The 25,506-nt window shown below is 36.6% G+C and overlaps 1 protein-coding gene across 2 annotated transcripts; it reads right to left on the reverse strand.

The window, feature by feature from the left end:
- Positions 1-17: 17 nt before the first annotated feature.
- On the reverse strand, positions 18-24,693 carry Arglu1 (arginine and glutamate rich 1). 2 transcript variants are annotated; one of them, XM_076872272.1, is made up of 4 exons: positions 24,102-24,693; positions 16,241-16,466; positions 13,871-13,954; positions 18-889 (listed from the first exon to the last, which is right to left on the reverse strand). In XM_076872272.1, exons 1-4 carry the CDS (start codon positions 24,446-24,448, stop codon positions 725-727), a joined length of 822 nt encoding a protein of 273 aa, XP_076728387.1. In that variant the 5' UTR covers positions 24,449-24,693; the 3' UTR covers positions 18-724. The 2 variants fall into 2 exon arrangements, 1 of the variants encoding a protein (XP_076728387.1); XR_013092863.1 differs by lacking the exon at positions 18-889 and having other exon boundaries at positions 13,873-13,954; positions 14,380-16,466.
- Between the last annotated feature and the right edge of the window lie 813 nt (positions 24,694-25,506).

The raw sequence follows: 25,506 nt of genomic DNA on the forward strand, positions 1-25,506 counted from the left end.
AAAATTGCTTAAACATATGAATTTAAGACTTTACTTTATTCAGCAAAATCATTTATTTACACAATGGGGAATGCTGGTTTGATTTTGTCAATGAAATAAAAACAAACTGAACAGAGACAATACTGAACTGTATATATATATGTATATATATATATTTTGTATCAGAGTTGACCAACTGTTTCCTTACCTGTATCGGGAACATCAAGAGCAACAGTATCACAAGGACACTGGTTTAACAATACACCACACAGGTCCAGTAATACCCTGGGAATTTTCCAATGCAATTACCAACTTTTTCTTTTTTTATAAAGATATAAAAAAACAAAAAGTCAGCAAAACCAGCATTATGATGTAATAAACAGAGTATAACCCTGAAGTCAGTGGGTCAGTAAAAACCTTATCAGACCATCTAGTTACAAAGTGATCTGCTCTTCTTCAGACCACAATACAGAATCCAAACAGGTGAAAAAATATCAATTTTTAGAAGATATAGCAATGATCTGATAAGGATTTGACTTAATGGAAGTTAAGGGGGAAAAAATAAAAATAAAAGGGATTGCAGAGCATAGCCCCTATTAGAACAAGCTAACTTTCCAGATTTTCCAAATTAAAAAAAAAAAAAAAATTAAAAAAACAAAACAAAACAAAAAAAAAAACACTTCAACATGAAGCTACCATACAAAGTTTTTCCATGTTTCTTTGTAAAAAGTTCAGAGTTTGCAATTTAATCCTGGGTTTTTAATGAGAAGGACAGTTTTGGCCTGGACTTCCCCTTGCCCAGGATAATTTTTTGTTCTTCTTTTTGTTGACGTTGTCGTTCTTGTTCTAGTTTCATCCTTTCCTCATGAATCTTTCTTTGCTCTTCAACAATTCTCAACTGTTCTTCAGCCTGTAAATTAAAAGAAAAATTAGACCTATAAATTTCCATGCTTTTATTAATATTTTGTCTATCAAGTGACAAATGACGATCAATACAACATACAAGAGCATGTTTCTCAAAGTATACCTAATATCACACAGTAGATGATAAAAGAAAAAGTGATGAAATAGAACTCTTCATTATTCCTGCATTTTCTGTATTTCTCATTTTATGAACAACAATAAAACTGTAGGAAAACACATTTTGAAAATGGAAAGAAATTTCTACAAATCATCTTTAGTGAAGATTTTCTTTTACTTCTATGAATTATTAACCAAAACTATCAATTATAAATCAAGGCAGATTTTTGTTACCTACTGGTTACTATATTCATAATTAGAAAAGTATACAATAAATGATATGAAAAATCCCCATTGGGGCTACACTGTATTGTTGATATGCAACCAAGAAATACTATAGACATAATTTCCTAGAGAGAAAAAAATTAGTAACCTTAGTGGACTAAAAATGCTATCTAATTTCAAATGCACAGTGATTTAAGTAACTCTTGCAGTGACTTCAACCCCTTCAATCTCAAGCAAAGAATTTCCTGTATTCTCCTACAGGTTTCCTCTCTTTACCAAGAAAATTCCGGCCATTGTCATAAACTTCTTATTAAATCTTTCCTTCCTACCTTCCACATCCAATTCCTCAATTCTCAACCAGGCATACTATTACTCCTCTTCCCCTAAGACACTATGCAATGATTAGGGGATAATTTTGGATGTCAAAAATGGAGATGATTACTTGCACCTGGGGGTAGAAATCATAAACAATGCTAGACATCCTATAATGCAAAAGATAGAATCCCACAATCAATACCAAGGGTTAACAGTGCCACCATGAGAGCCTGTTTTTAACCCCTGAATTTTCGATCCATCACCAACATGTCCTTTTTTCCCTCTGATCTTGATTTTTTAAAAACATTCACTACATCCTGTTTTCATTCAATCATTTTAAGTCTATACTTCTATTCCCATTATTCTATTGAAACTATTTTCAAGATGGTCAATAACAATATATCCAGTGATCTTTCTCTTTATTTGAATAAATTATTTAAGTATTTTAAAAATGCTCTCTCCTACTTATTCTCTAATATAAAACACTAGGCTCTCCACTGGATCACGCATTTTGTCTCTACTTTCTTTTAAAAAGTAAAACATAATGTGATTAGACTGAAGGACTGTTGGCGAAGAATATGTAATAATAGCTTCTGGGATGCAAAAATGCTAAAATTTTATCTTATGGATAGGCAAAACAGAAAGAAAAAAAAGCATATCCTCAGTATGTTAATACAAAAAGGTTTAAGACAATGCAGGGAAGACGAAAAGGCAGAAGATAGATGGTGGAACAGATCTACTATAGTTAAGTCAGGTTAGAGAGAAATAAGCAAAGATGGGGATGAAATGAGCAAGGCCCTGGTAGCTGGGTCAGGTGGAAAATCCAAGAGAGATATAACATAATCTTTTCTCTCTCAGATCTTTTTTCTAAGCTACAATTACAGGACACAGAGTCCCAATGGTCCTTTCAAACTTCAACATGCTCAAACATTTAAATTTTTCTATCTGATGTTCTAATTCTACAGATTTCTTTTGCCTCCTTCTTTCCTGAAAACAACTAGTCATTAAGTCTGCTTAATGCTTCTTTTACATTCTCTCTGGTCTGAGAGTTTATTCTTGTTTCCATTGCCAACATACAAGTTCAGGGTCACACATCTCTTGCACACCTAAAACAATATGCCTGTTTTCAGTGTGTCTTTTAATCCATCCTACAGATAATGTGACTAGACTTGCTTTTCTTTACCATTCCTCTCTTGCTCTCAAATTTCCAATGATTTTTCCACTGTCTACAGAACATAGCTAGTGTTTCTAAATCATGTTTCTATAAGCCTTAAAATTTACACTAGGAGTAGGGATATAATATAGCTCAGTTGGTAGAGTGCTTGCCTTGAAAGCACAAGATGCTGGGTTCAATCCCTCGCAACACACACACACACACACACACACACACACACACCCCAACAACAAAACCTTACACTAAAATTCTACTTGTACATTAGAATCCATTTCAAATCACTAATCTTCCTTAGATTTTCCATGACAATTACAACAAAAAATTATATTTCTATTCTTTAGCTAACTCATATGCCAATTGCTTTATTCAGTTTTAATAAATCATCACACATTTAGGATAAAAACTTAATTGTGTACTATTGAATAAAAGTGTGTTGCATGTGTTTTAGGAAATCACTGTCAATATAAAACACCCAAGCTCATTTTTCCCTAAAACTCCAATTCTGCCCTGGAAAAGCATATTGGAACCCTGGGGAGTGAGGGTGAAAGGGCAAAAAGAAAAAACATCATAACCTCAACCTGAGATTAGAATTAGAATTACAGAGATACCATCTTTTACCCCACCAAACTGACAGAAATCCAAAAGCATGAAAGCATTTTCTATCTTAACAAAGTGCACTTTGATCCCCATCAAAATTGTACCCTTTGCAATACTTTAACCCAATGATTTCATTTTCTGGAATTTATAAGTATGCTTGCACACATGCAAAACTAATAATTTGATAAGGTTATATATTGTAACATAGTTCATAAAAGGAAAAGACTAGAAAAAAATCCAAATATTTAGCAATTAAGCACTGACATTAAATAAGATATAAAAGATCTACAAAACAGAATACTGCACATGTACTTAAAAAAAAAAACTAAAAAAAGCCTCCACATTCTGAAACAGAACAAGAATATGCTATTACAGGATAAAAGCAAAATGCCAAATAGCATAGCAAGCATACAGTGTATGCTACCTTCATGCAATAAATAAACATATATATTTACCTCTGACATGCATTTAAAAAATTCTAAACAAAAAACATAATTGAATGTTTTAGGAGATGGGAATAAGAAGTGGGCAGATCAGGGGAAAGATACAGGAACTTTATATTTTTCTTTAAAAGTCATGCGAACCATGTGACTATATAATCAAAAAATTGAAACAAAAATTATAAAGTAAAGCAATTTCATAGAAAAATCATAGTGCACTGAAGTTACCTTTACACCAAAAATAATCAAGTCTCATTTTTGTTTAGGTCTACAAACATAAAAGATATAAGTACGATTGTAGAGTAGAGCTATAATTTCTCTGGGACCATGTATCTCAATAGAAGTTAATTCCCAGTGCTAATAATATAGCACCAATTAGAAGTACTTAGTAATGTAATAAAGTTTTTGTGGCTGGGTGTTGTGGCACACGCCTATAATCCCAGTGGCTCAGGAGGCTGAGGCAGGAGGATCACAAGTTCCAAGTCAGTCTCAGCAAATTAGTGAGACCCTATCTCAAAATGACAAAATAAAAAAGGGCTGGGGATGTGGTAAGTGGTTAAGTGCCCCTGGGTTTGATCCCTAATATCCCCCCCCCCAAAAAAAAAGTGTTTTTCTGTCCATCCTTTGGTAAATTTAGTATCCTTGCTAGGTCTTTTTCTAAACCCTAACCTCCCTCCAATTAAATTCTTCCTTCCTGACTGACTCAATCTAGCAGAAAACATCCATTGTTCTCACCTCTTCTTTTGTTTCACATTTATGCAGAAAAAAGGAATGTATGCATGGGGGTAAGGAACAATACAAAGTTACAAGGATAAATTAGTGAACATCTTGGAAGTCAAGGAGAAACTTAAGGCCTACAACAACAGAGCTATTATTACATTTGGACAGGTCTTCCTGGCCATTACACCCAGGACTCTGCAACCCACCCCAAAAGTGACTGGTAAGAAGGAACATACAGAAACAAAATGTACTGTTATGTTATAGGTAAGGAGCCCTTTTACCCTCCCAGTATCTTATACCTTATCTTTACTCAGAAAATCTAATGATATTATAAAAACTACTTTCATACTTCAATTACATTGCCTGTGAATTTATTCAAGGTGTTGCCGAACAGTCCCTTTAAGTAAGGATACTGAAAACCACTCACTATTTGATATATACAGAGACATGAAATCTTACAGAATGTTAAAAAAAAAAAAACCCAAGACAGAGATATTTGTTATGAAGAGTAATTACAAAAATAACACCAAAAAAATTAAAAAGTAAGAAACAGCACAATTAAGAACCATGCCACTACTAAGAAATATGAACTTTGGATGTTTTAAACCTTCCAGAACGCAAATCCTGATCCACTCTGCTATTTGTAAATTTAATTACTTGATACATCATCTCCTCTATACATTAATGTATCTCACTTTAAATAACAATAAAAAAAATTTAAAAAGAAATTACATGTGATTAGTTCTGAGCTTCACAAAACTGCATTAATAAAAAATTTTTAAAGTTTTTCATTTCTAAGGCTAAAAAATTATCATACAAGGGTAAGACACAAGATCCTCTCCCTTCTTGTGACAATTTAGTAACGATGAGGTTCTCTCCTTATGGTATACAATATTCCCCATCTATCCTTATGTGATATTATTAGCTTCCATACAAAGAGAATTCATGCCATCACATACTCCCTTCTCAATCTATTTTAATTCCTGTTACCTTTCTAATCTTAACCACCCCTCCCCCCTTTTTGTGGTTCTGGGGATTAAACCCAGGGTCTTGAGCATGAAAAGAAGGCCCTCTACCACTGAGCTCTATCCCCAACCCCTTAAACCACTTTTGAAACATCAACCTTGTTATCTCCTGAGATGCCATATTAACTAAAGATAACTGCTTCAAAAGGTAAAAAAGACTGATAATTGAGTTAGGTATGAAATATCAGGGATGAAATCCACTGCCGTAGACCTCCAAAGACAATGCTCTATGATACTACCAACAGAAATATGGTAACTACAGAATTTCTTTTATCCTTTATGTTCCAAAGTTTCAAACAAAACCTGTATCTTCTAGATGTGGCTCTTTGAATCTTCTGCACCCTAAGATCTCTTTTCTTTGGGGTTAGAAAATTTTGTCTTTGTCATTTATTCCATTTTGTATGCTTCAGTTTTCCTTAAATGCTTGGTAATCCCTGTAGTTCTTAGGAATGATTACATCAGAGGGTCTTTCATGGTATTGACAAGCTAACTTTCCTACCCCTGTTGCTTCCTGTACATATCCCATTACTTGCCCATTTATGTTTCTAAGAACTGCTACTTTATGAATACAAGACCCCATCTTCTCACTAGCTTTCAATGGCTTCTTGTTTCTAGTCTGTCTTTCAAGTCATCCTTCACAATAACATCTAGTTATATTTTAAACTGCTGTCCCCAAATAAATTAATCTTTTCTTTGGGTACCAAGGATTGAATACAGGAATGCTTAACCACTGAGCCATATATCCCCAGCCCTTTTTATTTTATTTTGAGACAGGGTCTCACTAAGTTGATCAAGGCCTTGCCAAATTGCCTCAGCCCCCCAAACTGTTGGGATTATGGGCATGGGCCACTGCATCCAGCTACATTAAGATATTAAATGAGCTTTTAAAAAAAAATCATTCTGACTGAAAACTTTCATTTCAAACTAAATTAAAATATCTGACACAGTGTCATATTTTTCCTCTTAAAATGTGTATATTATTAGCTCTCCTCCAAACTGTGCCATTTCAACTTAAATGTTTATTCTACTATAAAATGTCCTGTTCTCCTCCAAATGGTGTTAATCTCATATGGCTGTTACATTAAAAAAAAAAAAAAATCAGCACAAACTGGATAGTTTGCAAAGGAAATGTACTGTGGAGATGGGTAAGTCTAAAATCAGTATCCCCACAGCAAAATCAAGCTGTTGGCAGGAATACTTTTCTTTCAAAGGCTCTAGTGGAGAATCACCCCCGCTCCTTCCAGCTTCTAATGGAAACCAGGATTTCCTGAATTCCAATCATCAAGGCCAATATCCTCAAATCTCTTTGTTGGTCCTCTCATCAACCTTCCCTATATGTGAGGACTTTCTTGGGAGTCTGACAGCCTCTCTTTACCATGTCCTTTCTTTCTACCCCTTTCAGTCCAGAGTTGGCAGTGTTTCTACTAATAACATTTTCAGAAACCTTGCTGGTCTTAGTTCATTTACGGCTGCTTATAATACAATACCACAGACTGAATAATTATAAAGAAATGGAATTTATAGGTTGCAGCTCCAGAGGCCAGGGAGTCCAATGAAGCATCTGATGAAGGCCTTCTTGCTCCATCATAACACAGTAAAGTTATCATGTGACCAGAGAGCATTCTCACCAAAAAGGAAAGACCAAGAGATCATTTTATAATCAGCATTAATCCATTTGTGACAGTGGAGTCCTTAACTTCTCCTAAAGTTCTCACTTCCCAATATAATGGTAATTAATGTCAATATGCATTCTGGAGATGTTCAAACCACAAAGTCTTCAACCCAGATCACACAGTAGACAAGAGGGACCTACACAGGTCTTTCCTAGATAATCTCATCCATTACTGGCTTTTACTGAGATGGCAGAGGGACCTAAAAATAAATCACATGCATGGTCTCTTCAGCAACAGCAAAACCATTTCTTGCCAAACCTATGGCTTTCTTTCTAGAGCAAGTTCTACCAGAGAACATCTTTCGTATCTGGATAGACTGAGATATTCCTCCAAAAACTGAGTGCTGATTCTTTTCAATCTTAGTCCATTCTTTGATCTCCTCTTGTTATTTTATTGTGAACAGTAAGAAGCCAGGCTACACTTTCAACAATTAGTATTCTCCTTATAAATTCTGCCTTCTATACAATTGCAAGATATAATTCAGCTAGGTTTTCTATCACAAAAAAAGCCTTCTTTTCCCTTAGTTTCCAATAACATGTTCTTGACCAGCTTTTAGCCAAACCACCTTTAAAGCCCATAGTTCAAAACCAACAGTTTTTTTAAAGCAATGTATCCATTTTCCATCACATGCCTTAAAATTTTCCAGCTTCTACCCAATTCCAAAACCACATACACATTTTTAGTCCCAAAAAACAGAAATATATGCTAGAGGCCAGAGTATGAAACTAGTACCACTAGTCTGAAATCAAAGTATCAGCAGAGGCACATTCCTTTTGGAGGCTGAGCCCCTTGCCTAACTCTTCCAGCTTCCAGTGGCTCCCAGGACTCCTTGGCTTCTGGCCACATCACACTAAACTTCAAATCTCTCTCTGCTTTGTCTTTACTTCAACTTCTGCTGTTTTGTATGGTAAAAATACCCTCTTCTCTCTTGAAAAGGTCACGTGATGGCAGCTGAGGTTCACCAAATAATCCAGGATAAACTCCCTACCTCAAGATAATCTCTCACATCTACAAAGAGTTTCTCCTATACATACACTTTTCTCAGCCAAATAAGGTAATAGTTCATAGATTTCAGGAATTAGAATATAAGTGTCTTTCTTTGGAAAAGAGGACCTTTTTCAGCATACTACACAAACATATTAAAAAGTTTTTGCTCACATTTTTTTCTTAGAACTCCTTACAGAGCTCTCTCTTAATCATAAAGTGAATTGTTTATTTTACACTTAAAAACATGGATATATACACTTTCAAACATCTCTCAAATGGGTGTTCAAAATGACATAGCACAAGGAAGGGTGAAGGAGAAAACTAACTCATTATTAAAGATACCTATAAATCAAGAACTTATAATTTTCACATATTGTAAAATTTCAAAGAATACCCATCTAGTCAAAATTAACCTGTCCTCCTTCTAATCAGCAAGTTATTTATAATTTAATCAAATCTGCCAGTCTGATTCTTAGTTTAGGTATTCACATGTAGATTAATTAAACCCCAGGTCCCACACATTCCTATTTTACTACCACCTCCACCAGGGGAACAAGTTGAGGGTTGTTTTTCCTACTAACACAATCTCCTGCAAGAACATTATTCCACAGCAATATCTAACACCTTTTTAAAAGTCTGCTGCTTCTCTTTCCAAGAGAAAAAAATTGATATACATTTCTGAATACTTGGGGTTATTCTCAGGCATGTCACAAAAACAAAACCTCTGGAGACTTCAAAAAATTTTAAGTGCTACTTAAAATAATAATAATAATAATAATAATAATAATAAAAAACCTTTACTGTATTAGCAAGAACTCTTCCAATATTTGAAGAAAGCTGTGCGTTGCCAAAGTAAAACCAAGTCACATTTAAATGAATTATTTGATTTAATGAAACAAGTTATGTGTATCAGTTAAAATTTTATTTTGAAGGATAGACAAAGCAAATATCTTGATAAAGAATTTGAAACTAAAATGAATAAAAAAAAAACTACCCTTGACTAGAGCACTTAATATTTATATTCATATATAAGTTGATAAGCTTAACACATTACTGTCATCCCTGGGCCCAGTTTTTTTATCAGAAGGGTCTATTGAAAAGCTGGTCAAGTGTGGCTTGTTAACTGTTTTCCTAATTTTGTGTGATCATGAAAGTGATATAGATTACTTGTAGAATATGCAGAGACTGAAAACTATTGAGATGCACTCTAGCATATATATTTCTGTGTCTTAAAATGTACAAATATACTTTTTTCAAAATAATAGTATATTATAGATGTAAGTTTCCTATTTGGCTATTTCCTATTTCCCCTGCATCAAATATTTTTTGATTACAGAATAATTCACTGATTATAATTTTGCTAATAACCTGGACTGTTTTACTATTTTAAATAATCTGGGGAAAGTTTTATTTTTGTGTAACTTTATTTTATAAATTATAATTGATTTTATATGTCAGTTTATTTTTAGGATCCATTTTCACATTCTTAGAAGAATTTGATATTTACTAATTTACTGTTAAATATTTTGGGAAATTATATTTCCAGTTAAATTCCCAAAATAATCACATAAAGGACACTCCTTACACTATATCCTTACCAACACAGGATACTGCCACAGCTTTTCCAAAAGCTTTTCCAATTTGGGACTTGCTATTACAGAAAAACAAAAAGAGAGAGGCATTCCTTTGCTTCCCTATTTTCTGAAATTTTTGTAGCCTTTTTTTTATTGTACTTGTATAAATAATCTCTTTAATGTTTGTCAATTATTGCGAGCTGTAATTAGAAAGTTGGCCTTCTCTTCCCATTTGTAAAATATCACTGCTATTATGTCTTCACTGTTACGATGTTTTAAAAAAAACTCCTCCCCCCTCCCAGAGTATTTTCTTATCCAACTGTCTTTAATCTGCTTTCAAAATCTTACTTAACATTGCTTTAACATACTTACCTTTCCCCAAGTATCCCAAGAGATTCCAATTCACCTGCTCTTGTGTTTGTCTTATTATTTCTGCTCAAAAGGCCTTTGCCCTGCTTCATTTCCTCACTGCCTCCTACTTCCAATTTAATCTATCCAGGCTGAGCACAAGGGGTACCTTTTCTAGAATGGTTTCTCAAGCCTCCCACCATGACAAGTAGATCAATAATCTCACATCACTGACACCACCTACCAAATATTTCCATATTAATTTAGTTAACTTTTCTTGGAGTTGGCCTTGTCTCTGCAATAAATACATTAAATTACTTAAAGGAAATGAATTCCTTGTCAACTTCAAAACCAAAATGCTTCTCAAAAACAATTTTAGTAAATAGCTCCTGAGGTCACAACTGCTTTCCCCTCACAACTGCTTCCTATCTTCTGCTTTACATAGCACACAGAACAACAAACTACGCACACTTTTTGTGTACTCATGAAGTCACAAAACAATCGCAAATGCTGGTTTGATCAGATGAACTGCCACTGTAATATACTGAGGAAACTCCCCTATGGTATCTGTAACATGCTATTACATCTCCTTCCTTTCACATACACCAGGTTATTTTAATGGGATTCTCAATGAATTTTGCATTATATTTCCTAAAACAAAAAAAAAGTATAAAGATTAAAGCAGAGTGCTTTTTCCCTTGAGGAAGGAAAAGTCCAATAAAAATGAAAGAAATCTCCATGTGTTCTATGCCACCATCTATACAGCAATAATTTTATACAAAGTACATCCTACTTTCCGTGCCAACATGACTACCAATAGAAATTAAAAAAAAAAAACCTGCTACAACATCAACAGCTTCCTATGCTTCTAACTTAATACAGCAAGCATGTGTTAAGTATATCTGAATTCTCACCAACTTTTCTAAAATTCAAACCTCTTTCCCCCATGATATCTTTTCACAGCATTTTAGTGAAAAAAAATGTCATCAGAATAATAACACTCCCTACAGTTGACCAGCTCAAACATAAATCTATGCCCTCTAGAACAGTCCTGGTGCTAAGTGGCCTGCAGGCCAATAGTCTGCAAATTAATCAGATCACAAATAGAAACCAAGAGTAAGTATTTTAGAGGACTTTCATCTTTCTAGTAATTCTCCGAACTGTATTTTTTAAAAGTAGAAGTCTGAAATGAAATGAGATTAAAAACACAGAACTAGCCATCTATTACCACTTGAAAAGTACTCCTCTACAATAGTTACCAATCTGTTCCCAGTAATAATAAACAAAAGTTCGTATTTTTATGGTTCATATGAGTAAACAAGAAGAGCTGCTGAAGGGACAAAAGAGGCCAAGCTGTCCCTAACCACTCCAGGGTCAGGAGGGATCAAGATTTTGGCATGTCAGACTTAGGTGAGGAATTTCCATGCCATCCACAAACGGAACCTACCACAGCTATCCCATCTCTTCAGCATATCTTACGAGAAATTCTAGTTTCAACTGCTTGGTCACTTTGCTTCAATTTTCTAAAGATCAATCATATTTTTCTTCTCTTTTAGAATGTCCATGCCTCCCAAAGCAGACTATGTTTACTCTTTAAAGCTGACACTTTAAAACTCAAGGTCTGCCAGGCTCCACGTGGCCCTCTTGTAATCCTAGCTGCTCAGGAGGCTGAGGCAGGAGGATTTTGAGTTCAAAAACAGCCTCAGCAACTTAGCGAGGCACTAAGCAACTCAGTAAGCAACTCTGTCTCAAAATGTGAAGAAATAAAAAGGGGTAGAATGTGTCTCAGTGATTGAGTTGTCGTGAGTTCAATCCCTGATACAAAAAAAAATAAATAAATAAAACTCAAATTCCCTCTTACTTCCTTATGTGTACAGAGATTCTCTCCTTATATGGAATCAGTAAAGAAGCATTATCACATATTATTTGTAAGAATGATAAATTCTATGATTTATCATACATCTCATATTCATGTCTTTTTCTTCTACCTAAGCAGATTTCAAAGTATTTCACTGGGAAAGTAGGATTAAGGCTTTCTAATACAGATTTCATTATGGCCTTCAAAATAAGCAAGACAGTGCTAATTGTCAAAATGCTAAGTCACCTAGCTTATTTCCAGTATCATCTTTATCTGGGGCACTCTTATTTTTTTTTAAAAGTTATGCTTTTGAACCAACTGTCCCATATTAACTTTTCAGACCCTTGTGAACTATAGGATAATAAAGTTCTCCTTTACCCTAAGTAGGCTCCATTATCAATTAGACTCTTCTTGAGATCTTTTATTGTGAACTCGTCAACACAAAGATTATTTTTTTAATAAAAATAAGCCAGGAACAGTGGCACATTCCTACAATCCCAGCTACTCAGGAGAAATGCAAGTTTAAGGCCAGCCTGAGCAACTTAGTAGGACCCTATCACATAACTTTAAAAAAGTATGGGGTGTAACTCAGTGTCTGAGTGCCCCTGGACTCATACTGCACACACAAAAAAGGAGGAACTGAAGCTTACAGACTAGCCATGCCTCCCCCACCTCCAGTCAACAATATGACTCAGCAACAAATATCATTGTTTGGGCCCTATTATTCTCAATACATTTCTAACTTAACAATCTTTTAAGCCAAGAGTTCTTCCTGTGTCCTGTCTTTACTCCTGGGCATTAAATCACCACCACTAATCACCTCCCTCTACCATCTTAGGTAAATGTCCTTCAATCTCTTCTTATATTCTTACTTTGAAGTAGTCTTCCTGTATATACCACCTTCATGGTGGATAAAAGTCTTTCCTCAAAGTACCTATTTCCCTTTGTGTGTTTTGGAATACTCATATCCATAGTCCTTGAATTCTAGCTTTCTTCTTCCCCAGACTGAGGCTACTTCAAAATCTTTATTCAACTTCAAAAATGTTGGTAAACATTTAAAAAAAAAAAAAAAAAAAACTTGGAAGGAAAATAGAAGTGATATAGTTTAACATTTACTCAATGGGATGCTGACTCATAATGGTTATGGGGGGCAGAGGCATGGGAGGAATGGAGGAATTTTAGATAGGGCAAAGGGGAGGAAGGAAAAATGAGGGGGCTAGGGGGTAGGAATGATGGTGAAATGAGTTAGACATTATTACCCTAAGTACATGTATGAAGACACGAATGGTGTGAAAATACTTTGTGTACAATCAGTAACTTGAAAAATTGTGCTCTATAAGTGTAATACGGAATAAATTATATTCTTCCATCATGTATAACAAATTAGAATAAATAATTTTAAAAAATTTGCTTAATGTTTTTTACGTTGGTTTCTTTACTGCAATTTAAAATTGCTCTTTACTACCTTTATAGCTCTCATTATCATAATTACTTAAGTCTCTATGGTTAGATTATAAACTAGGAATAAGAAAAAGAATTTTATTATCTTCATATACTTGCTCAAATATACACTCTACACTCTTTGTAGCCCAAAACAAAATGCTAAACCTCAGTTGGTTTAAACAACTCCAAGATTTTGGTGTTAGTGTTTTTAGGCATAGAAGAAATGTGAATGGGCTTAGGATGGAAAAAACTGGGGAGGGGTGAAAGTAGAACTTCTCCATGAAACCTGTTTTAAACCCCTGAAAATTTTGGAATCTTCTCCAGACTAAGAATCTAGTCAACTATTCACACTCCTGCTTTAAAGCATTAGAGTAGCTCTGAGCGTCCCCAGCAAATAAGTCAAATTATAAAGCATAAAATCATTCCACAAAATTTGTTAAAAAGAAAAGGCAAATGCAAAATACTTCTCACAAATGCTTTATTTAAACTTACCAGTTTGGCTTGTGCTTCTGCAATTTTTCGGTTATTCTCTTCTAGTATTCGCTCTAGCTCCTCACGTTTTGCACGTTCTTCCTCCTAAAGGGGAGGACATGTTAAGATATTAGAAAAATAAAATGTTTATTTTTATTGATAAATATTTACTAATCTTCCTCTGAACTTTTTTGATCTGACTTACTGGGTAGCTTTATAGCTACCTTCTGTCTGACAAATGATAAACTGTGCAGCCACTAAAATTGGTTTCTAACACTAAATTTAAATCATCCCTCCCAGTCCAAACAGCAACCGACTAAACCCTCCCTAATGATAGTTTCCTGGCAATTATTACTAATATTTTAATATCACACAAATCAACAAGGACAACTACAAACTGGATAGTATTTACCAAATTAAAAAATAATATATAAAATATAAATAAAGTGAATATTTGTCTCACCAATTATGTATACCTACGTATTCTTTACCTATACTCCTTTAATCAGCATTAAAAGTTGAATATTTACTGTCTTGTCCAGTGTCCTGCAGAGTGTGCTCCTCGGCTGCCATACGCGCCAGCTTCCTCTTTAAAATGATTTGTACTGTTAGCTTGGCAATACCTGCATCAGCAGCTCAACCATTTATAAAGAAACAACATACAAGGAAGGCTGAGCTGAGGAATGCAGATGTTTATGGTAAGAAGGAACAAAAAAATGTAATTCATCATTCCTAAGGCAAACAATTAATAAGAAAAATACATTTACTGTTAGTGAAAAATACAAATGGTAATCCATACTTCATGGAACTAAGGGCTTCTTCCATGGGGAAAATGGACTTAACATTCAGATGTTGACAATTTCTAAAGGCAGCTTATATTGTCATCTACAGTCTGAACTGAAATTCAGGAATCCAGGGGATGCATGGTTAGGAAATAAAATTCTGCAATTTATTTTTGCTTGGAGAATTTAATGAAATTTTATAATGCAAACTATATGAAGACTGCTTGATGATTTGGGCAGTGTTCAGATCACAGCATACATATTCAAATGATTTTAATATTTGAAAAGACTGTCAGAGGGTTGTGTCCGTGTAAAAAAAAAATTGTTAATATGAAACAAAAAGCAAATGAAGAGAAAAAGATCTTTACTATGATTAATAACTCGCTACAAGATAGCACAATTACTCCAAAAATATCATTATTAAAAGCACTGGTATCATTGCAAATTTCATACATTCAATTTTATAGTCTGTGAAATCCAGTATAAATATAGACATGTATATCTAAAGACAGGACAAGAGAAAAACGCATGTTATAAGCTAAGCTTACTGGAAAGCAAAGAGATTTGATACTACATCAACTTGTCCACAACCATGCCCACATAAAAAATAACAATGAGCCATATTTTAAGTCAAATATTTCAGTTCAAGAAAATATGACTACAGGATTTCCTACATCACACCAATGGGATTCATGTTTGTTAACACAAACTATTTTGATGGGTGACACTCAGTGCTGTGAAGTAATTAACCCTGAGTGTCCCAGTGTCTTTCACCAAGTTTAGGATCCTGGAGTAATCAGTGCAAACAAGCCATAAAGCTTCAGTAGCAAATTACTGTCTCACAGAAAGACATTTTCAACTTCTGCTCCAGCTGCTGATAAAACAAATCATGTGTTTAGCTTGACTCCAGACAAGGACAACCTGTTCCTTCATAACTCTCTAGAGAAAAAAAGGAGTTGTTAGTAGATACTAAAAAAGTGGATGAATATTCTGGACATTTTTCCTAAAAAGATTCCTTGAAACACATTAGGAAAATGGAGGGCCTTATGATCAGAATGCTAGAATTAGTCCATTGTGCTGAAGCAGGATTTGGGGGAGGGGAGGAATAAAAGAAGGGAAAAAGAAGAGTGAGAAAACCTATTTATCAAAAGCAGGTGCTGTCACTCAATGTTAGGCCCTGCTCTTTTTAATCTGACTGAAGGCAAAAAGCCTCTCACAGTCTAGGTAGTAGAGTGATAAACAGAAAAGAATATACAACCACAGGTGGCTTTTTAACCTTTTCCCTTTACCACTTCCTGTCTCCCCCCACCCGCCCAAAAGAATGTAAGTCCTGCAGCCATGGCAAAAGTTTCAAACACTTCTCAAATATATAAGCCAGTTCCATTAAATCAAAAAGTATCCTTGAATAAGTTTTATGAAAGTAACTTTTAAGTATCAGTCAGCACTTCTGAATAGGCTAAAAAATTAACTTTCGCAGCAATGTAAGTTTAGATGAGAAAGGAATTAGATAGTCTGTATTCCATCTCTTTCTGAACTGAGCAGGAGGCACAACCGGACACTGAAAGTTTTGCCATGGACTGTCTCTACTTTCCAAACGACCGAGCGTTACCTCTCTAGCTTTTTGTGCTGCAAGCTCAGCTTGTCTCTGTCGCTCGAGTTCTTCGAGCAACTGCTTTTCCATGATGCGCTTGGCTTCCTCCACCCTTCGGAGTACTTCTCGCTCAATTTCATCCTTCCTTTTCTCTAATTCTTCTTCTACCCTTTTTGCCACCAATTCTTCCACTCTTCGTGCTGTTTCTTCCTCGATGAGTTTTTCTTCTATTTCCTGTTGTCGACTATGAAACAAAGTGGAAAAAAATTATTTTGATATTTTAAAAACACTAATTTTAAGTCTCAATCACATCAGCTTGATTTTACATATTTAATGACTTTACAATTCATTTCATGTCACATATGGGGAAATGTTAAATATATTAAGGTGTTAAGAAATATACTTCTGTTATTAAGTTTATAATAAGAGGATAAGTTGTTAAAAATATATGTATTTGCTCATTTGCCAACCAACTCAACAGAACAGCCAAGCTACAGAAAAGCAAGAGAATCTATTATGTAGCGGGGAATTCAGACTGGCTCAATTCATTTGCCCCTTCTCCTTAAGCAAAGACAGAACAAACAGACTTAAAGACATTTGACTGAAGTTAACAGAACTGTGAACCTTCCACTCAATGTATAGCTCACTGAATTTCTCAACTTTTTTCTACTGTGCCTTTTCTTCTAAAAATTTCACTGATCTTCAAGGAAAAGCTCCTCCAGTAATAGGAAAAGTAGAAAGATGAAAATATAAAGTTCAATGAAGCATGATTTTTTTTTAATTTAAATTCCATTCTATTATAAACCAGCTTGTTTATTCAAAATAAAATCTGTGCTGAAAATACTAACATTTATCAAGGTATTATCATGGAAATCTTACAAAAGTTATACCAATGCTTGCCTCTAGTCACATGCATCTAGTCTAAATTGAAGATTAGTATTAAGAAAAACATAAAAGATCTAATAAAAATTTAACAGACTAAGAATATATTAAAATTAATTCTGGTTTCTTTTTAACATGGCTACTAGAACACTATAAATTGCCTATTTTGCTCATTTATTACTAGTGAATAGCATACTGAGGCAATATTTGTGCTTAACTAATGAATTCAGAGGCTCTTGGAGTACTCTAATCTACATCCTAAGAGAAGAATTTATTAATGCTTCAACTTTCTCACAATTCAAATTAAATAAAACCTGCAACTTTTATATCTTTTGGTGACTCATTTGACATACCTATGTATGAAACAGTCATTCAATTCATAAATTTAGTAAAGACTCTAGTTTCAATGTGACCTTTAAATACCTCAATCCACTCCAACTTAATTCTATTCTTGGGAGTGATTCAATTCCCACCCAACAGGTTTTCATTCTCAACTTCTGTCACTTATTTAGTGACACCACACTAATACTAAAACTGTCTTCAACATTTTGCTTCACTTCAGTTTCGTCATTTCTCTTCTCCATCAAAAAAATAGGAGGTACTAGAGAAAGTTTCTTTTCCTTTAAGGTCCTAGATATTTGCAGAACCCATACTGAGGACTCCATTTCATAAACATCTCCTAAATTTTAAAAAAAGGATATGAAAGCCTAGGAATAACTATGCTTCTCTCCTTTTCCTTAACTTCCAATCAAATACAGGATTGTGGTAATTACAATAAGCCTTTTTATATACAGCAGTTCAATAAGAGCATGTACTTTCTGTGATACTACCTAATAGTAACTGCCAAGACCATTAAAAGAATTAGTAATTTCAATTCAATGGAAATTAAACGACAATTTTAATATAAAATGTTGTCTATTTCATCCAAAGGGAAGGAAAGAAATAACAAAAAAAATAAAACAAGTAAGGCTGACAACTGCTGAATCTAGGCATGGGTTTATAAGGATAACAATATTCTACTTTTATATATGCCAACTTTTCATTAGTTTTATAAATGCACACAAACATTTGCTAATTGATTATTATGTAATTATTAAATGTAGAGGCCTAAAAAGAAACTTGATATTTAAAATTTCAATACAATGCAATTCTTAATTATCAATGTTAAGTAGAACTCAGTACTGACTACTCAAAAGGATATCGTAAGAGTTTCAATTAAACTTTCTATACAAAGTGGAAAGGAAGGAAAACAGTATAAGGCTTTAAATTAGTTCAAGAGTAGAAAAGTTCCCAATTTAGGAACATAGATAAAACTGGAAAAGACCTTATACTTACATATTCAGGGGTTTTCTCAGGAAGTTATGCCATCCCTAAGCACTAACACAATGGCTAACTGGGCCACATTTCCATACACTTGATCATTAAGGACAAAATGAGCCAAAAATATTCAGGTTATTATTCACAGCAAAAATTAAATCAGCATGGTGTCAGCTCCCTGTGTCTCTACTCCCACTTGATCACACCAAACCAGAGGGGCCAGAGGACAGAAGGTGAGTTTCTCTATTGCTAAGTCAAGTCTAAGTACAGCTCAATGGTTTTATAGCCCAAAGGGGAGGGCAAATGGAAAGTCCCAAGCTCAACTGAAACAGTGGAGGGTGTGAAACATCCTCCTGCAGTCTCACAAAGCTGCTTTATCTTCCTTTGCTCCTGGAGGAACTACAGAGTATTCCACCATGAGTGCAGTAAGCCTTACTGATGTGTCTCTAAGTGAAGACCAGCAAGGTCTGGGCACCACAGCAGAACTGTTCCTCTTGGAGTATTACAAGAATATAACTTTTGTTGGTATTCTTGGTAAGATTAAATATGCTATTTTGGAATTCAGGGGGAAAAATTTAAATCAATTTTTTGAACCAGTATTAAAAATTAAGGTTTAGAGTTCAATACCACTTTATCTCCTCCTGTACACATACAGGCACATATACAATTGAATTATGCATAAATTCATCTTCATGGATGGCAAATTTATCACCATAATCAATAAGACCACTATTAAGCTAACTCCCATGAGAGGCAATGGAACTTTCTTGAAGATCAAAACACTAGTTACTGGTGTCTTTAAAAAGATACGATATCTAATAGCCAGTCCATAAAACATTTGCTATAGGAGTTGTCAACATCATATTATTTTCTCTAATCTATTCCTTATACTTCTCTGATCAATCCATTTCCTTGCCAAAAATACGTGCTAATGAAAGGTTAAATAAAAATCTTCAAGTTTTTCAATGGAAATGGTATTATTACCTGGACCCTACTTCTTCTATGTGTTCTGGCACTTTATTTTATTTTTTTTATAAATTAGTTTATTTTTATTATTTTTTTTTAGAGAGAGAGAGAATTTTTATTTATTTATTTTTAGGCGGGCACAACATCTTTGTTTGTATGTGGTGGTGAGGATCAAACCCGGGCCGCACGCATGCCAGGCATGTGCGCTACCGCTTGAGCCACATCCCCAGCCCCGTGTTCTGGTATTTTAAATACACTAGTCACAATCAACTTTAAAATGGCAACAAAACAGCAAAGGCGCAACATTTCACAACTGTCAAATGAGAGTATAACTTGGCACAGAGCAAATGCCACTATTATTTTAAGATGTCTTTAAAATGTATGAACTCAATCCTAGGGGCTTATTTCCAGGAACTGGTTAAAAATTATTAGCCAATAGCAGTTAATAGGTCCAAATCACTATTCTAAAAGCTCAGTATAGCATGTCACCACTTAAATCTCAGATATGTTCCTACAATGTATGCATTATTGACTAAAGTTAATAAGTTAAATTTCTGTACTCAGGCTTAATGGGTGCTGCTAAACTGTGAATAGGAACCTTGGTAGACTTCAAAGCTAAGGAACTTAAGCACTTTACTATCCTACACAGTCTCTCCAGAATAAATGTGAGAGGAAAAGATATGAAGTAACTACCAAAACAACTAGCCACAATTACCAGCTAGGTCTTTAAGCTCTCTTATTGTCTCAAAGCACCAACCTCCAAGAATACACCACTCCACATACCAAGTTTGGTTTCACAATGAGCTCTTCAAGTACTGTCTGAGAATCCCAGAAACCCTAGTTCAACAGTAGAATATTCAAGCTTTGGCACATCATATCATTAACATTTTCCTGATTTGCTACAAGACATTTTCAACTGTCTATTTATCTTAGCAATTAATACAACACATATATAAGCATCTCTTAAAAAAAAAAGTTAAAAAATGGTAATACCAGTCTACTGGAGGGATAAGAGCAATTCACGAATGGATGGGAGACACAGACATGATAACCTTCTGAATCTAATTTTGAATCATGTGAATTAGCTATTCAAAGTGAGGAAATAACTTAAAGGCCTACCTTTTACTGCATTAAGATTATAACTCACAAGATCACTTTTTAAACTCACCAGGCTCTGACAGTATAGAAGTTATGTTAAATAACACTGAGAGCCATTATATGCCAAACACCATCTAGATAATTTAGATATACCTACAATTTTCATAATAGGACAGGTATCTCCATTTCACAGACAAAAAAAAAAAAAAAAAACAATCTCAGAGATGATTTGTTTAAGGTCTTAAAAGTTTAAGAAGCAAAGCAATCTCATCTCCTCTGGGACTACAGAATTGCTAATTGGTCAAACTCAGCAAATGGATCTTATTTTACTGTTTCCATCTAATCTGAGAATTCTTGAACACACAAGATACTCTGCATTGTTCTAGTACCTACTCTGCTTTCAACCTGAGCTTTTCATTCAGTCCCTTGAACCAACTGCTTTTCTCTCCTTATACTCTGCCTTGGTCATTTCATAAACTCTCAGGATTTTAATGATACAAGTAAAGCCCCCTTTCCTTAGGCTTCAGTCCCTCATTATTAATTTAAGCAAGTTCAGAATACCTAAAACTATGGCCCACAGTGGAGTGCCAAGTGGAAACTCCTGCTTTTCCCTCTTCCTTAGCCACTGTTCAGCAAGTTTCTGGATAAATTACAATAGCCACACTATAAATAAAAACCAATAATGTTCTTTTCTTTAGGTCTGAGATCCAATTTTATATCCCATATGTTTCTTAAATTGGTCCTTCTTTTCCTTTCTAGTAACTGTCTGTACTATTCTTGCCTCAGTTTACTGTATCCTCCTTCCTCATAACTTGTTTCCATCTTATAGAACTATTCATGATCTGTTTAGAATGGGGGGAGGGGGGTGCGTGCCATTTACCTCCTCAAAACCTTTCCTGTTTCTAGAATGAAACCAAATTTCTTAATATGGCATATAAGAACCCTTCCTTAATTTCCAGCCTGTTTACATCTTCAGTCACTGTATCACTGTAGTACTTAAAGAACTTCTTGTTGTAGCCAAATATATCTGGTCCACTCAAAGACCACTGCCTTTCAAGCTCCTTATTGTGACAGGGGTGGTGAAGGAGGCTTTTTCCTTTGGTCCACATATACTCCATACCAGCATGACAGTTTTTCCTCCTATACCCTTAATTCAGTCTTTAGGACAACAAAGGTATTTACCCACCAGGATGCTTCCTTTATACAGTTGTATCAATTACCTGTCCTTGAATTAGCCATCAAAATCTTAGAAGAGACCAATCACCTTTATATTAATATTGCCTAGCACAGTGTCTGGCACTTACTAAAGTTTTAGTAAATACTAACTGAATGAACTAACAAACAGGGATTTGAAGATAACTACTTGCTCCTGTTTCCAAAGCTCTAACACCTGTCTTTCCAGACTTTTCTTTGCATTATTTCTAAGGTATTAGACCACACTAAGTAAAGTCTATACAGCACACAGGAATTTAGGGTTCAAGTGGCTACTGGTCCTACCTCTTTCCCCTCGTAAACATGAATGGCAGTTTCTCTCTCTCAACCTAGAACCATATACCAATTCTATTTCCTATCCTCTCATCCCTAGATCTCTTCTCTGCTGTCCACATGTAGCTTTCTAAATGTTTCTAATTATTCTTTATATATCAAATTTCCTTTCATTTTTCCTTTTAAGTTTTAACTTCCTAGTGAAAGGCAAGTAGTTATTTCACATGGAAAAATTATCAGTGATATCTTAGGTAATTTCTCATATATCCTGTTGATATCCTGTTGAGAGCTTTATCTTTATAGCTAAGGATCTTTTCCAGATCCAAAAGCTGGATTCTACATGTTTTCATATGCATCATCAACAGCTCCAAGTATAGCAGAAGTGGAACAACTGCATAAGCTTTAAAGAAATGTAGACAGCAAGTAAGTAAACCTTTCTAATATTATTTATGATATATTTCCATACCTCCTAATAACTTTGCTTTTAGAAACAAGGTGTGCTGGAAAGTATACATTATACAAACTGCAGAAAACTGTAAAACCCCTAGACAATAATGTATACATAAAATCCTTGCAGGAAGATCATAATTTACTAATATTCCTGCCTCATGAGTACTGGTTAAATAGGGAGTTAGTATATCTGTTAAACTCTACTTCCCTACTGTCAGTTTTGGGAATCCAGAACATCTAAGTAACATGACCTTAAAAGTAAAAAACACAACTCTACATTTTTGTTTGAAAAAAGGGCTTTCCTTTGTTGCCTGAAATGAGATTTTCCTGCCCTAGTAGCGGGGATTACAGGTATCCAACATCTGACCTACACAAAACTATATTTTAAAACCAGACATTCACTTAGTGTGGTTTATCCACATTTACACATCTACTCTTACATCCAAAGACACTTAAGAGGTGATTCCTTTTCAGATCCACATGATTTTACCCAAAATGATTTTCAAATAAGAACCCTTACTGTAACTGATTTTCCCTACATAAAGATTCTGTATGTGAGCAAGGCAAAAACAAAGACAAATACTTGGACATATTCTAAACAAGTATATTACAAGGGGGAAAAAGAGAACTACACATACTCATTGGAGTACATGAAGGAATAGACTTTGTATAGAATGATGGTTACATAGGTGAAATCAAATATCAAAGTCGACATAGACTAAGGTATGCATTTTGATTTTTATTTGTTAAAAAAAAAGAGGAATATAAGACCAGAGAGGGATGTAAAAGAAAGGCCACACCTTTAAACACATTAAGCCAAAAATGTGGGGTTTTTCTTTGTTTTTTGATGAACCACTTAAAGTGTCTTAAACCCTGTCCTCACTCTAAGCTTCAATAAAAAGATGCTTCTGGCAAGCTGCAATTTATATCCCACGGGTTAATTCCTTTCCATACCCTTCGCAAGCGGACCTCCAAAAGCTGACCATCCGCACCTTTAGGCTAACCGAATCTCCGCCTTACCCGCCAGCGCAGCGCCCAGACCTCTTTCTGAACTCCACCCCTACTTCCGGGACTCTCCACTCCGCGCGCCAAAATCGCTTTCTCCCCTCTAGCACCACGATTTTACATCCCAGCCACCTCGTGGATCTTTCCACTTAAGGGTTTCAAACCACGTGTGCCCCAGGCGGGTGCTATCACCCTTCCTGCATTTCTCCCAGCCCCGCGCCCCCACTCTTCGTGCCTACCCACCCCGCAGCGCCCCCACTCTCCCGCGCCCACGAAGCCCGCAGCCTCCAGTCTCCCGGTTTACCCACCCGACAGCGCCCCCACTCTCTGCGCCTACCCACCCCGCAGCCCCCCACTCTCCTCGTCTACCCACCCCGCAGCGCCCCCACTCTCCCCATCTACCATCCCGCAGCCCGCTCTCTCCCGGTCTTCACACCTCGCAGCGCCCACCGCTCTCCCCGTCTACCCACCCCGAAGCCCCCACTCTATCCGTCTGCCCACCCCGCAGCCCCCACTCTCCCCGTCTGCCCACCCCGCAGCGGCCCCCACCTTCCCGGTCAGCCCACCCCGCAGCCCCATCCCCGCCGTCTGCCCAGCGCAAGACCCCACTCCGGGCCGGCGCCCCCACTCCCGGCCCGCACCCCCACTCTCCGGCCCTTCCCCCCGCAGCACTCACATTTTTCGCTGCCTCTCGAACTCCGCTTTCTTCTCCTCCTCCTCCCGCTTCTGCTTCTCGTCCAGGCTGCTGCGCTTGCTCACCGTGCGCCCGAAGATGTCGATGCGGTCGGGCGGGGACGAGGCGCGCTCCCGGTCCCGCTCGCGCCGGGACACGGCCGTATTGGTGGAGCGCGAGCGGGACCGCGACTCCCGCCGCCGGTTCCGTTTACTTTCCCGGGACTTGGAACGCTTGCGCACGCGCTCCTTGTCCCGCGACCGCGACCGCGACCGGCTGCGCTTCTTGTTGTGCTTGCTGCTCTTGGTGTGCTTGGAGCGGGACGAGCTCCGGCTCCGGGACCGGCCCATCCTTCCGGGCGCCGCTCTGACTAACCGCTGGCCTCGGGCCCCGCACGCGCCTGGCTCCCCTCGCCTCCGCCTTCGGACGCGGGCTGACCGTCCTGTGGAGGCCGGAGGAACGACGGCTGTCCACTCGCCGACTTTCTTCCTCTCCTCGAGGTCTACAGTCGCCACGAAGGCCGCCTCCAACGAGAAGGCCGCAACGCAAGGAGTCTCTAAGATGGCAGCTGCGGCTGCACCGGCCGCCTTTCCCACAATGCCTTGCGCGAAACGTGCCGAAGCGAGAGCCCCGCCGCCTGACGATTGTGGCCGAGGACTGGCGGGCGTTTCCGAGCGCACTCGGCCCTTGTCGCCACTCCTGGCGGAAGCTTACGAACTCAAAGCCGGAGCCTGCCGCCTTTGCGTCAGTGTACTTTTCGTTTTTCTAGTAAAATACCACTCAAGGTAGAATGGATCAACGTTTTAATACGATCTAAGCCACGCCTTGACAGGAGTTGATTGATTGAATTATTTTCTAGGAGCAGATCACCTTTGGCAAATCATTCCATTGTATAGAGTGACCTTTGGCAGATCACTCCACTCTTGCTGCTTGTTTCCTTGTTTGCAAAATGCACTTTGACACACTTTCTGATCTGGTTCTGAAGCTTACAGGAGATAAATTATACAGTAGGGTTTTGATTAGTATATGCTAATACTTGACATAAGACTTAATGTGCATTCCAAATGCTTTTTAAGCTAGTGCTTAATACTTAATACTTTAATTTCTGAATTAAGTACCACTGTTATTCCTATTTTGTAGATGGGGACCCTGAGGTCCATAGAGGTTAAAAAGTTGCCCAAGGTCACACACTTATTAGATGGCAGAGCAGTGACATGTTCCTAGGTAGGTGGTGCAAAGACTGCACATAACTAAGACCAACTGAGCCCTGGCCAGGAAAAGCCATGTTATTCTGCAGTACAATACTGTCACTGTCAAGCCACCCCACCCTTATCCCCACCAAAAAAGACAATGTCATCATTTGTACGTCATTATTTGCAGATAATAGGAAATGTTGGAAATCTGGGTG

Source organism: Callospermophilus lateralis, chromosome 12 (genome assembly GCF_048772815.1).
Source record: "Callospermophilus lateralis isolate mCalLat2 chromosome 12, mCalLat2.hap1, whole genome shotgun sequence".
In the NCBI taxonomy this organism is placed as follows: Eukaryota; Metazoa; Chordata; class Mammalia; order Rodentia; family Sciuridae; genus Callospermophilus; species Callospermophilus lateralis.